The sequence below is a fragment of the Apodemus sylvaticus genome, chromosome X, assembly GCF_947179515.1.
Source record: "Apodemus sylvaticus chromosome X, mApoSyl1.1, whole genome shotgun sequence".
NCBI lineage: Eukaryota > Metazoa > Chordata > Mammalia > Rodentia > Muridae > Apodemus > Apodemus sylvaticus.
In genome coordinates this window covers 19,791,545-19,806,685 of record NC_067495.1, presented here as the reverse complement: position 1 = coordinate 19,806,685, position 15,141 = coordinate 19,791,545, and the positions used below count along the sequence as shown (strand labels likewise).

The following is a 15,141-nucleotide window of genomic DNA, read 5'->3' as shown; positions in this document are numbered from 1 at the left end:
TGCTCTTCACCTGGGTGATCCTGTGTCTTTCACATAAGACTTGTCAAAACCTCATGTTTTCCAGATGTCTATGTGTACAGTCTTGAGACAATTACAAATTAAGTATGTCTTAATTTATCCCTTATGACATTGGAATAAGATTGTCTAGACTTGTTGGGTGTGTTGGCACATATCTTTATTTCAAACCCTTGAGAGGCACAGGCAGGTGGTAGATTTCAGTGAGTTCGAGGCCACCCTTGTCTATACAGCAAGTTCCAGGCCAATGAGGGCTACACAGTGAGATTCTGCCTCAAAGGGGAAAAAAAAGTTGCTTGATTTTTGAACTGAGTTATTATTAGAAGGAGTACTTCCTGTTTTTGCTAGGAGTGTATCTTTGAACCTGAGTCCACATACATGAAGACAAGTGCTTTACCACTAAACTATATCCCCAGCCCGGTTTTTAAAATTTTTATTTGTTGATTCACTTATTCAAATCTCCCCCCTTGTGCGGCGTGCACGAGAGAGAGAGAGAGAGAGAGAGAGAGAGAGAGAGAGAGAGAGAGAGAGAGAGAGAGAGAGAGAGAGAGAACACGAACTGTGGAGAACTTTCAAGAGTCAATTCTCTCCTTCCAATGAATGGATGTTGGTTCTCTCTTTTTACCATGGAGATCAAAATCTGTTCATCAGTCTTAACAGCAAGCACCTTATCTGCTGAACTACCTTGTTGCCCCCAACTCAGTTGTTGTTGTTATTGTTGTTGTTGTTGTTGTTGTTGTTGTTTGGGAGCATGGGCTGCTAAGTTACTGCCTAAGCCTCCTGAGTACCTGAGACTCAGGCTTGTACCTTCAGGACAAGCTAGGAGTAAAATTTTAATTTTTATGTGTAATACTGACCTACAGTGACTAAATGCCTTTTTTAGCATAAAACTTCAGTTCTCCTGGGGACTTGGTAGAGATTTTTTAAAAAATATGTATCTATGTTTTATTTATATATGAAACAGGGTCTCACTTTGTAGCTCAGGCTGGCCTAAAACTTACAGCAATCTCTTGTCTCAGTCTCTTGAGTGCTGTTATAAAAGATGTGCACCAGCACAGATTATGAGACAAAAGCATCCTGAGTGTGAGACCAACCTGGGTGGTGAGACTTTGTTTCAAAACAAGCAAGTCAGCTAACAGCAAGCAAGTCAGCTAACAGATTATGCATTGAACACTGCCAATCATTTGTTTGCCACTGGGCTTTTTTGCAGCTTGTTTATTTGCAGAAGTTCTGGGGAAGTGGGGGTATAATAAGCAAAGTAGAAAAGATATTTGTCTGTGTGGACCTAAGAGTCAATGGTGCTTTGTGGCACTATCTAAATGTGTGGTTGTGTTCTAGTAAATTTTTATTAAAAAATAAGGACAGTAAAGACTCGGCTGGATTTTGTTTGGCCAACGACTATTTGTTACCTAACCACTTGTGTTAAGTGTGTGTGTGAATTTGTGATTGTTTAGTCTCTACTAAGTGGTATAAATAATAGATCAGATAAACTGGCTAAGGATTCAGTGGTCACTGCTTTGTTTTTAAGGTAGGAGCTGTAGAAGATGATATAAACCTTTGTGTATGTGTGCCTTTTTTTCCAGTGCTGAGGATGGAACATTTCCTTACAGGTTTACACAGCCTGTTCTTTACAGGTAACTGAGCTAATTCCTTACAAAGTTTTGAACTTATGTAAGTAAAACAGTAAAACAGCTCTCTCTAACATCTTTCCAGGCATTGTTACCTCCGATTCTTCAATCAGTTAGAAAAACAGTACTAACTTTGATATGCTTCTGTATCATCTTTTAATTCTCTAATCTTCATTTCCCCATCCTAGCAATTCCATAGCCCCATGCACTCTCCTTCTGATACTATTTATTCCTAAATCTTATATAGTTTCCTACTTTTTCTATCCATACCTTTTCTTCCTGAGACTCCTCTCTCTATCCTCGATGTCTCCTAGTTCACCCTGGCTAACCATTGCAGCAGTCATTAAACCAGAGGGTATATATGCTTCCTCTTGATTCCGAAATCAAGGCCAAGTCTGGCAATGAACTTTCCAAAAAGGACCGTATAGGCTTTTATGGCCCCTTGTGGTTATATTGTTTAGACCCTAAAGGCCAAGTAGAAGGCCTGTTCCTCATTTTCTGCAGCCATTCCTCATTCCTGAAAACTGCATCTGTTTCAGTTACTATGGCATGATTAGCCCTGAGTTGGGGAAGTAATAGTTTCAGAAAGAAAGATTGAAAGTAGAGTAGTAAAGACAGCAGATCAACTTTGGGACAACAGCAACAATCAGCAAGCACATGTGGGGATTATAAGGATCAACAGCCTGGCGATGCTTCAAGGGCAGGAACTGTGTCACATCTGGCCTTGCACAGCCATGCCAGACCTAGCACTAGAGAATATATTAGAAAGCTGGATGTTGTGGTGACAGTGCAGGCCTGAAATCCCAGCTACTTCAGAAGCTGAGTCAGGAGGATGATAGGTTCAAGGCTACCTGGGCTATAAAATGAGACCCATTCTCAGCGAATGAATGACTGATGAATGAATAGTCCCGGGGACATAGCTCAGTGGGGCAGGGTTTAGTTTTCCATACTAGAAGAAAGAAAGGAAGAAAAGGAAAGAAGGTCATTAGGAATACTACTAAGTATCAGACTACTTAATGTGTATGAGGTTTCTCTTGGGATCAAGGAAATGCTCAGAAATTTGATGGTGACTGTGGAATGCTGAATGAACTGAAAGTTGTACCAATGTATGGCTTTTATGAGTGGATCTGTGAAATTTGAATTATATCACAAGTGCCACTAAAACAAGGCACAGGATTAAAGTATGAAAAATAATTACCAAATAGTAAAAATAACCAAGAAGTATTGTTTGGATGAAGGAATTCCAGAATATGAATCTGGTTTTGGTTCCTTTGTTTTGGTTTGATGGATTTCTGAGTCTTTCCATTCATTTTTCAGTGAACTTGTATGGGGGCTGACTGGGGTGAGGGATGCTGTATAAGCGGCATTGTATTAGTGTAACCCTGGTCTTTCAGTGGGAATAAACTCAGCTTCCATGGCCTGTTTGCCCCAAGCTTTCTGGATCTTTTTACTCCTGGATTACCCTAAAACTGGGACCTACTTCAAGCCTGTACATATTAAATTCCAAGCTGCATTAGAGGACCTTGCTATGGTTCAAGAATGTTCACAGAACCCCTTCTCTTTACAGATTGAAGAAGGAAGCAAAGCTGCAGCAGTGGACAAGCTACTTGCTGGAGATGAGATCGTGGCCATCAATGATGTGAGTCTCTCAGGGTTCAGACAAGAAGCAATCTGTCTGGTGAAAGGCTCCCACAAGACCCTGAAGCTTGTGGTCAAAAGGTAAGATGTGCACCTCTTCTTTATTAACCAAGACAAAGAGAGGCATAGAATAATAAATTGCCAAGCCTATGTGGCTTGTCTGTATGTTAGAGATATCGATATGTGTGTTAGCTTAAAATTACAGTTTTCTCTCATTAGTTTCTGAAGACTGTTCTAGAATCACCCTTTTGGATACCAGAACCAGCACATGCTTCAGGCCATTGTATTTGTTTATAATCTAAGCACATCCTCTTACATGCTTTAAATAGTCTCTAAGGACCTAAACTTTTAAGTTACCATGACAAAAGTACCTGAAAGTAACAACCTCAAGGAGAAAAGATTTCTTTTTGGCTCATGATTTCAAGAGATTTCTGCCCATCACATTAGAGAAGGACTGAGTTTGATAGTTGTAGAAGTTTTTTTGCAGACTCCTCCTCCACAGTTTTGCTGACCAAGAAGCAGAAGAGATGAACCAAAACTAGAGCTGAGCTAAAACTATCAAGGGCTTATCCTCAATAACCTTCCAGGAGCCAGACCCCACCCCCCTAAGGCCTTCAAAACACAAGCTATGGGGGGCAGTCTGTTCCCAATGAGGGAGTATATTGTTGCCTATTGTTCATAGAAGGTGAAGGGCAGGTGGTTTGGATTACTTTGGTTTGTTTATCTGTTTGTTTGTTTGTTTGTTTGTTTGTTTTTCAAGACAAAGTTTCTTTGAGTTGCTCCAGCTGTCCAGGAACTCACTCTGTAGACCAGGCTGGCCTTGAACTCACAGTAATCCCAATGCCTCTGTTCCCAGGTGTGGGGATTAAAGACAGGTGCCACCACCGCCACAGCCTGTTTAACTCTTAAGCAGGAAAGACAAACTTGGTTGTGTCACAAATGCAGATAACAGATACTAGGTTTATAACACTGTGCTGCAGTTTAGGCGCAAAATGCGTGTTCCTATAAGTTAGATTGGGGGTTGGCACTTAGATGATGCTAAGAAAAAGAAATTAGGGACTTGATGCTTTTATGTATAGGATAAAAACAATCACCTTGGTACCATGAGAAAACTTGTATTTTATTGTTTTCAGAGATTTCAGGCATGTGCCTCTGAAATTTGTTACATATCTGTTTTGATAGAATCAATAGAGTTGTTGATTTAATTAAAAAGTTAAACTGATGTTAGTGCATGCTTTCAATCCCAGTATATGTGAAGCAGAAGCCGGTGGATCACTGAGTTCAGTACCAAAAAAGCTTTGAACATATAAGTATGTATACTTGTGCTTGTCTCAACAAAAGTTAAGTCATTTACTTCAGATTTTATCGCACCCTGAAAAACATACTTCTGCAGAGCAACTCTTCCTTTCCCTCCCCGTCACACCCTTGTTTTTTAACTACAAGCAGAATCCAATGTAAAGGTTCAGAGATGAGAGTAAGGAGAAGTTGGGGAGGTGGTTCAGTGGGTAAAGCACACAGGTGTGAGGACTGGAGTTCAGATCTCCAGCACTTGAAAAAACAGACAGGATCCCAGGAACAAGGTGGCTAGTTAGATTAGCCAAATCAGTGAGCTCTGTGCTCAACCAAAGGAACATTTCTTTCCCTCAGTATATAAAGTAAACAGGGATTGAATAAGACACAAGATAACGAACTTTAACTCACATATACCATATATGCAGTCCGATACATGGAAGCCCTTGTACACATGCGGTAAATAAATAAATAAATAAATAAATAAATAAGAAAAGTCATATTAACCCTTATTTCTAAGTGGGATATGCTTTTGAATGCCTTTTGTTTATGTTTCGGCAGTGCTGGAGATCAGACCCAGGTCCTGCTATGTGCTTATGAGGTGCTCTGCCACTGACTATAGCACTTCCAGTCCTAAACACCCTTTTAATTAGTCCTTGTAGCTCAGAAGATACAATCTCAGAAAGTGGAATATGAGTTATCATCAATGTATAATTCCTTGATTACCTCATGACCCCTCAGAAGGAAGTTGTCTTAGGAATACTATTGCTATGATGAAACACCATAACTGAAGCAACTTGAGGAGGGTAGGGTTTATTTGGCTTAAACTTCCATATTGCTGTTCATCATTGAAGGAAGTCAGAACAAGACAGGAGCCAACACAGAGGACATGGAGGAATACAGCTTACTAGCTTGCTCTTTGTTGCCATAAGAAAGCTCAGCCTGCTTTTTAAATAGAAGCCAGGACCACCAGCCCAGAGGTGGTATCACCCAAAATGGGTTGGGCTCTCCCCTATAAATCACTAATTAAGAATGCTTTCCAGCTGGGTCTTATAGAGGCATTTTCTCAGTTGAGGTTCCCTCATTTCAGATAACTAGTGTGTGGCAAGTTGACATAAAACTATCCATTATGGAAGTCCTTTGTTGTCATGAGATGCAATTACTCTTAGTCCAGTGATGGTCATGGGAGGATGCTAATTCTAGAGGTGAGACTAGAACACATTGCCTCTGGGAATTGTCACTGCTTCTTAAACTTCACTCTTTGATTGTGAAGAACTATCACTTGCACTCTGACTAACTTGACTTTTGAATGGGGGAAGATACAAATTTCAAATCCCTGCTATTCGGCATCTGAATTCTTAGCATAGGATTTTTTTTCTTTCTTTCTTTTGAGACACGGTCTCACTGTATAGCCCTGGCTAGCCTTGAACTTATGTTGTAGACCAGGATGACCTAAAGGGATCACCTACCTTTAGCATGCTGGAATTGAAGGCATATACCACCACACCAAATGTAGTAAGGGAAAATAGTTTTATTGTTTACTTTGCATTTCTATATTTATGAGGTAAAGTGGACATTGCTATGTATATTTCTTAATGTGCTTGGTATAATTTGTTTTTAATGTGGAATTATATATCTAAAAGGGAATCAATAGATGAATTGAAGCCTATTTAAAATATGTCAGTGCCACCTAGGAAGCAAAGAGAGGAGACCATAGAGCTTTTACTGGCTGGTATAGCCAAAAAGATATGTAAAAGATTTCAGGAAGAGGAATTAAACTTTTCTCCTGAAGGATGGAAGTCATTATGGAGAATTCCTGTTTCATATTCTATATACTGTTTCCTTTAAGTATAGACAATTGTGCTTTAAATAAATAAAGCTGAATAGTTTAAGTAGGAAGATTTAAAAACAAAGCAGTTTATTCAAGCGTTTATCTGAAATATATTTTAATAACATACTTAGTGTTTTAAATTTTTGTAAATAATTTTGTATGAATTGTAAGTAATAGGGGTAGGTATTATTCAAATTTGACATGATTCTGTTTAGAGATGTGAAGACCTTTCCTAAGCTGGTAAATTAGTTAATATTAAGACTTATGTCTGTTTCTTAGTAGTGCATGGTGAATAATTATTGTTACTCTTAAAGATAAACAATACTCCAACACTCTAGAGTAACAGGCTTTATTTCAAATGAACCAGATGTTTTAAAAAATTCAGCATGTATTCATTCACTTTTTTCTCCATGCTGCAGACAACCACTCAATCTGCTTTCTGTACCTGTGGATTAGTTAGCATTTACTAGTATTTTATATTGAGTGCCAAGATGGAGCATGCCTTCTCACAAAAGGCCCAGGTTGATTCTGAGCCCTGAAAGAAGAGTCTAACTTACAAAAGAGTCACTCTGAAAGTGACTCATAGCTTGTAGCTGTTAACATTTGAATTGTTATCCCTGCATAGACTCCCCTCCCCTTAATGACAGCTGCTCCCTGCTTTTATTTCCTGTGTTTCTTTTATCTTAGTGTGAGGTAACCAGGGGACCAGCCAACTGGGATGGGATTTCAATAGGCCAGTTTCACAAAGCAGTGGCATCTTGTTTCACAAGGCCCCAGCAATCTTGTCCTCATTGAGAAGCAGTGCCCAGACAGTAATGCCTGAAGGGACATGGTGATATCTGTATCCCCCGGTGAAGATTCTTCCACAGACAAAAGAGAATGGTTACTTTTCTCAGGGTTAGCTGGGGAAGAAAAGAACTTCAACTATCATCTCCAGCAAGAGCACATGTTCTTCTTCATGATGTCCAGGTGGCATTCGGGCTCATGAGCAGTAGGGTGGGGGACTCTGTAGGAGCCAGATCTGTGGGGCTGTGACAGGTTGAGTCCAGCATGCCAACCTTGTTCTTTGGTTTCTGAGGTGTTTGATGTTTCAGTGTGTCCCTTTGCAGTGCTATGTAGGGTTTAGTTTCTATAGAGTTGTCACCTGTTTTGTTCTCCTCAGTGCACAGTTCTGTGCCTGCTGATTTCATGGATAGAGATGGCATGGATCTGGGCTCTAGGGTTTTCACAGAAGGCTACGGACTTTTTTGTTGGGTAGCAGTATTGGTTTGGCCACTCAGTTGGATTAAAAACAGAGGGAGGCAGAAACACAGGATTTAGAGAGGTCAGCCTGGTCTAGAATGAGTGTAATGACACTTTGGGTAGTTTATTGAGATGCTGTCTCAAAATAATAACTACAAAGAAAGTCTGGAGGTTACAGCTTAGTAATTAGAATACTTATCTAGCATATATACAAAAACCACATCAAAATGTACCCATGAATCCTAGGGAAATTTTCTTTTAAATATTACACCATAAATTATTTTTATAAGGCTGATAGATTTTCATCACAATAAAGTATACCTGCCTTACTTTAAATCTTACCGTTAGAATTCTGTCTAAGCTCCACCGCACAATTACCTGGCAACAGCTAGGTATGCCCCTCCCCATCATTACCTGGCAACAACCAGGTAGGCCTAGCCTACTATAAAAGAGGATGCTTGTCCTCCCCCTCCCCCCAGCTCTCTTACTCCTCTTACCTCTCTCACTCTCAGCTTCTCTCTGGCCCCCTCTTGGGCTCTCCTCCCCTCCCCCCTCTCTCCACGTGGTCATGGTCGGCCTCTGCTTCTGTACTCTCTCCCTGTCTCTGCCTTTCTCTTCCTCTATTACCCCCCTTAACTCCCCTCCCCATGCCCTGAATAAACTCTATACAATACCGGTGTGTGTCTGGTCCCTGGGGAAGGGATGCCTCAGCATGAGCCTGCTGAGGTATCCCCTTCCCCCACACAGCCCTATACCATATTCTCTAACCTCTTTCTCTTTTTATGATCATAACACTTACTCTAGTAGTTTCTTGTGATCCTGTCCTAGATTACATGCCATTTTGTTGGGGACAAGCCAGGGTTGGGTTGATTCATGTTATTTGTGTCTTTGCTGGTAGCCATAAACCGTCTTGTGAATCTAATTATATCTCCTAAGCTTTCATTCAGTAGCAGCTTAACACCAAAGAGGAGGCTTTTCTCTTGCTGGAAGCTGCAAGGGTTAGGCAGCCTGCATCAGATGGTTGCATATTTTGCAGAAAGCAGGCTTCAAAAGCTGAGCAGTAGTCTTGCTTGCTGGGAGCAAGTTTCTTGCAGCATATATCATTCTCAAATGTTGCAGAGTTTCATTGCCTTCAGCTTCAGACTGGTACTCTATTGTACTCTCCTTTCCCTTGGCCTCATGGAGCTAACCTTGAGAGGGACAGCAACAGGTCCTTTGTCTCCTTCTATTTGCTTGCCTCTTCTCTTTCCTCTTCTCTGGAGAGCCTTGCCTTGGTGGAATTCTCCCAGAATAGGGACTCTTGGAGGTGTGGGATTTCTAGGGGTATCAAGGCATATCCATACTTAAGAGTAGCTTGCTATTGTTTGCTAAGGGCTAAGGGCATTATTTCTATTCTGTGAGCTTTTGGGGGCATTCTACTGTGCTTATTTTCTTGTTGAAGCAGAGATTTTGAACTTTATACCCTGATTTGTTTGCCCTTCTTTCAGTATTTTCTTTATGAAAATCAAGAAAAGAAGCAAAACTGCATAGTTCATAAGTGTTTTATCTTGAATTTGGACTTACATGTAGCTTAAATAATTTAATCAGATGAGTCTCTGATACATTTCATTTTCTAGGTCAAAGTTAAGACTTTTATTTTTCATTCTTTCTTCATTGTAAAAAATAAAGAGCTAGATCTTTATGAAGCCTCTATGCATACTGTAACTAAGGCATGCGAATGATGTTTATAAAGTTCAATTTGGCAGAAGTATTGTCTAATGAGTCCTAGGGAGCAAAAGAGGCATTACTTTGAAAATGTTTATGGCTTTTAGTCTTCATTAGTTTTACTATTTTTGTTAATATCTCAGTAATATACATTAATAGATTTTGCTTTTCTTTTTGTTTTTTGTTTTTGTTTTTTGAGACAGGGTTTCTCTGTGTAGCCCTGGCTGTTCTGGAACTTACTCTGTAGACCAGGCTGGCTTTGAACTCAGAAATCCACCTGCCTCTGCCTCCCAAGTACTGGGATTAAAGGCGTGTGCCACCACTGCCCGGCACATTAATAGATTTCATTATGACATTTTTCTTGCATATGATTATCACTATACTTTGTCTTTTGTTTTCCTCTGGTGCTGAGGACTGAACCCAGGGCCTTGCTGATGCTAGGTAAGCATTTTATTATTGAGTTCCATCCCAACCCCATTGACGGTTTTTAATATATTAAGAGATACATATTTACTATATTAAGAGAGAGAAATTAAGAGAAACTGATATTTTTGTTTATTTCAAGTTTCTAAAGGAACTTGTTTCTTTTTGTTTAGTTTTTGACACAAAATTTCACTAGACCCAGGTTGGCCTCAAGCATGAGATTTTTCTACTTCTGTTTTCCAAGGCTGAGATTGCAGATGTGTATCATGGCACTCTTTCAGACAAACTATAAATTATATAACTAGCTTTACATGTTACAGATTATGTCATAGAGATCTGAGGAATTAAGATGTAAATTGTAGCATTAACAACATAGCTTATATTTTTATTTGTGGTGCTGTACCATAGAGTCAAATTCTATACCTATATTCTTCTCTCAACTTATATTCTTTTTAAAAGGATGAGATCTACCTAACATAAGATTCTTTACTTTAGGAAGAAAGATTTCTCTATATACAGTTGAATTGTAAAGAGAAGTATGTTCATGAGATTATGGAGTATTCTCCCTTGGTATATGGGAGTGCCAGGACCTGCAGCCCAGCAGGCACCAGGGATCCTGGCAACTTCTCAATGGATTTGCCTGGGCAGGAGGCCCATGTTTTGGTTATGTCCAACATGTTGCTCACATTTGTTATTACTTGTAGGAGACCTGTGACTCTCAGAGGTCTCTGTCCTGCCCTTGGCTATGTTTTGAGGATTCCCTGTTTATCAGGACTGGCTACTGGGCCTAGGAAAATGCACTTTTGGTTTCTCACCAAAGGGCAAGGAGAGGTAATATCTGTAGAACTGTAGATGGATACCTAGTAGGTCACAGAGAGTGAATAGATGTCACCTTTTCTTACACTTGTCCCATCAAGTTTGCTATTACTACTAATCTCTTGCTTGTCTTTGGGGAAGGAAGCAAACACACCTCTGACCATATAGATCCTGTGTTTTCTAAAAAGAGTTTTCACCTTGCATTTTGTTCCCTCTGTTTTTGCATCATCTGCTTTATTTATATAAGGAAAGTGCTCATGTTATGAGAACTGCCTAGTGTGTCTCCTTCCTACCCTCTTGAGATTTGCTCCTTTCCCCACTGCTTAAATATTTTCCTGTCTTTGCCACTTAAGATAAAGAAACGTGTATAACCCAACCCTTACAAAAACGCTTTAGAATAGGTACCAGTGAAGTGAATTTTATATAGTTGTTTCGTGGTAGCTAAATCCAACCCTTTTTTTAATTTAATGAAGTTGTATTGTTAATGTTTTTATTAATGTGATTATGAAATGTCTGACTAACTCAGTTTATGCTGGGCATTGTGGTACAAAGGCAAGAAGAGCAAGAGTTCCAGGCTAGCCTAGAGTATATAAGGTGACACTCTAAAAAAATACAAACTAAACCAAGATAGATAGATAGATAGATAGATAAATAGATAGATAGATAGATAAACAAACTCAGGTCTTTTTGGCTATGAGACTTCTAGTATTCTTTCAGGTAGAATAGTTGTTATCATGGCTAGTATAAAGGGATGGCAAGTATCTGGCCTCCACTATGGAAAATGGCTATATTACGTTCTCTGTTGGTGTATATCTGCTTGTCTGTAGCTGAAGTGAAATGACAGAAACAAATACTGACAACAAAATCCATAAAAACAAAGTATACAGTTAGTTCTTGAGCATTTTATCTAACTTTGGTTTCTAAGCACAAACAAACATAAATGTTTTTCATTTATTGTCATTATTACTATTTTCAGTTTATAGAACTGGTTGGAATTTGGGGCCTCCTGAATACCCCAAGCACTCTATTCACACCCTCAGGTCTTGGGGTTTAAGAATAGATAGGATGTTTTGTGGCTTGGTGCTTTTCCAAAGAAAAGGACCATCCATCCTCATTGATCTGATGTATAATAAAACAGGTGGCTATTTTCCCATAGCTACTTAGCACTTATAGATGTAGAGTGACAATATATGTGAGATATTATTTAATATTTCTCTAACTATGGAAAACATTGTAAAGAGTGTACATTAACAGATTTCCTTTGAAAATGTCATTTAATTGATTTTGTTTGTTTTTTTCCTTTTAAGACAGGGTCTCGGGTGTCCCACATTGGCTGTAAACTCAGTTTGTACAACCTAAGGGTGACCTGAAATCCTAGTCCTCTCCTGCTTCTATTTAAAAGTGTTAGGATTGTACATTTGTGCTACCAAACCTTGTTGACAAATGTTATTTAATTAGAATAGCATTTGACTATTCACATTCATCCTGCAACAGTTGTCTGGTTCCTCCACATCCAGACTGGGTTGTCCAGGTCACACTTAACCATGCTGTTCTCCTGCCTTAACCTCTCAGGTGCCTCAATTACAGGTGTATACCACCATAAAGAGTAGGCCTATTCTTTGTAGTCAACAGACTTGGTGGTAAGTTTCATGGAAATCATTTGTTTTATTTTATAATGGAGTTCTTATCCCATGACCAAGATTCAAGTCAACATCTTTTTTTGCTACATGGTGATGCTAATATCAGTCTTTTAGGTTACCTTCCTATGTGTTATCTATCATGTGTATATATCATCTCTATTTCTTGGTCCTTTTTCTAGATACCTTCTGAATCCTCAAATAACATTTTATCTGTGGATGCTAAGCATAACCAGAAGCTCTAAGAAGGAGATTTCTGTTTTGAGACAGGCAAGAGAGCCAGGATCTACTGTATGCTTGGATGAATGTGCTTTTGATTGCTTGTGAAGAATTAGGGGGTATGTGCAATTGCAAAAGGCCAGCTTCAGTCTACTCTCCTCCTACCCTGGGCTTTCCAGAAGCATCCTGCTCAGCTGTGCTGTTGGACTTGTCCCTTTGGGATCTTTATACAGCACCCCCAGCTCCCATCCCTGGCCCCCAGACCAGGAGGTCTCCCACTGGCACTTCTGTAGTCACAGATCATCAGGGTATTTTCAGTGCATTTCCCACTGGCCCTTTATAGTAGGGATTTTCCAACCTCTACTTCCTTTTATCTCTGCTGACTTTCTCAAAGACATGAACTAGGTTAAGATTCCTTTTGTAAAAGTCCTGGATTAGGGGGTGAGGTCTCAGTTTCCCCAAGACTCCTTCCCTCTAACCTTGGAGGACCCATTATACACCCATCATGGTTTTCTTGAAAAATGATCGACATAACCACCTGTAGCTCTGACATGCTGACTCTGTGGCTACTTTATATTTTTTTGGGTCTTGCTGTGTAGAAAAGGCTCTCCTCAAACTTGTGGGAATCCTTCTGCCTTCACCACCTCAGGGCTAGGATTATAAATGTGAGTCACTATACCTCATTTTGTGTCTTTGTTCTTAATATATAAGACTCATTAGCTCTGCTGTTACCCCTTAGGGCTATTTATAGTAGTTACTATATTTATATAGTAATGGCTGCACATTTGAATGTCTTTTGTTTCTTAGCCAACATTATCAGTTCATTGAAGTGAGGCCAGGGAGTTGTACTGAGTCCTTTTAAATGCTGCTCGATGTGTTAGGCAGCTGGAAGTCATGTGTTATTGATCGCAAGTGGCTTGGGTATGGAGTGGAGAGGATAAAGAGCTCGTCTTTTTCTTTGCTTTCCAGTATTAGTAAAAGGTTGTGACAAAAGGTAAGAAAAATGATAGTTTATTTGGGGTGCTTCATTACTGGGTATGGTGTGAGTTTATTCAGCAGTGGAAAGTGTGACAGGAACAGGATGGAAGACACTAGAAGCAGCTTCCTTGCTCAAGCCAGGGCTGAGATAAGGGACTGCACTAGCTGGGAAAAGAGGAACTGTGAAGCTTTCATCCTTTGACTGCATCTGTTATTGCTGAAGATCGGGCTTTGATGGCTTGTATCAATTTCATCTGCAGAGTGTATCAGGACATTTGTATCTTTCCTGAATTCTTCTAATGTATAAAAGCAGGGACTCTTTTCACTCTTGTCCCAAAGGACCAGATCTTATCAGGCACCATGCTCCCATTCACAGTGTGGCATTCTCTGCAGCACTGCCTAGGAAAGATTGTAATGTTCTGTTAATTTCCCACAGTGCCATTAAAGACTCAACATTTCTTTCTTTTCCTTTCTTCTATTTATTGTTTTGTATAGCTTGTAGCTGCCCTTGAGTCACCCATGGCCCTATAAGTAGCCCCTGTAAACTTACTGGTGCATGAAGCTAGACATGGGTAGAATTATTTTTGGGTTGTCATCAGTGTCTTGGGGTGAACAGACATTTGCTTATGTCTTTCCAGAAACTGTCAATCACAAACACCCTTTCTTCTTGGTTTCCCTCTGCCACTCTAGGATTCACAGCTCTGTGTTCCATCATAGGTGCACTTGGTATGACTGACTTAGGTTTGTATTTCCACCTAACAGCTGGCTCAGCCCATATCAGCATGGATGATGATTCCCAGAATCTGCACCCCTAGGGCTCCCTGCATAACTAGCAGGGCAGATCCACAAAGAATCTTTTCTCCACAGCAGTTGTTCACTACTTTTCTCACTTTGAGAGGTATCTGTGATTCTTATAACTTTCTGAGTTTGTTGAACCTAGTAAGTTTCATTAGTTTCCTAAGCCTTGTGAGCTTCTCTCTTTCCTCTTGGAGAGAATGTTTCAGAGGAAGTAGCAACACAACAGAGGGACAAGGCGATCTTGGACCAAAGCACAAATGCTTGCCCCACTAAGCCCTGAGCTCCTGACTCTGGGCCAGGTCTTCGTTGGGCTTGAGAACTCCTTTTTCCACAAAGTGAACAACTCATTTGATGCTGCTGGACCAACCAACCCCCTGATAACCCTTGTCTAGAGTTAGAGAACTTGAGAATATGGAATTCATTCTTGAAAGGGCAGGGCAGCAGCTGGTAGTTGGGGTGGTGGTGGTGGTAGAGAAAACACCTGACAGGCTGGCCAGAACTGTGGAGCCCCTGGGAAGCAAACTGGCAGGAAGTAGTAAAGTGGAAATTTTAAGACTTCTTTGGAAAGTCAGTTGTGTTGGATGGTGTTTTGCTGGGGCAAACACATGAAGATTTCATTAAAGTGGACGCAGGTATGAAAGGTTAAGGCCGACTTGCTGGTACAGCTAGCTGTGCAATACTTGTGCGTCTTCTCTGATCTTTGCTTCCCTGAGAGAGGCACAGCTGAGAACTTTTGGTCCCTCCTGCTGACTCATGCCTTTGTAAATTTTGCCTCTTATGTCATAGATTCTTTAAAACACCAAGCATTCTTCCTTCACTCTCAGTATGTGGAAACAGCCCCCTAACCTGCTTGGTCACTATTTCAAGGTAAGGGAATGTTCTGTGCTATTTCCTCAGGCATCCAGAAGTCTAACACCCAGGT

General features: G+C 40.2%; 1 protein-coding gene across 1 annotated transcript in view; it reads left to right on the top strand.

Annotated features, from left to right (window-relative positions):
• Window positions 1-15,141, top strand: part of Shroom2 (shroom family member 2) — a 142,007-nt gene that overhangs the window by 71,167 nt on the left and 55,699 nt on the right. The window contains exon 2 of the mRNA XM_052171428.1: window positions 3,211-3,362. Within this exon, the coding sequence (XP_052027388.1) occupies window positions 3,211-3,362 (152 nt within the window). The remainder of the gene's footprint in view (window positions 1-3,210; window positions 3,363-15,141) is intronic.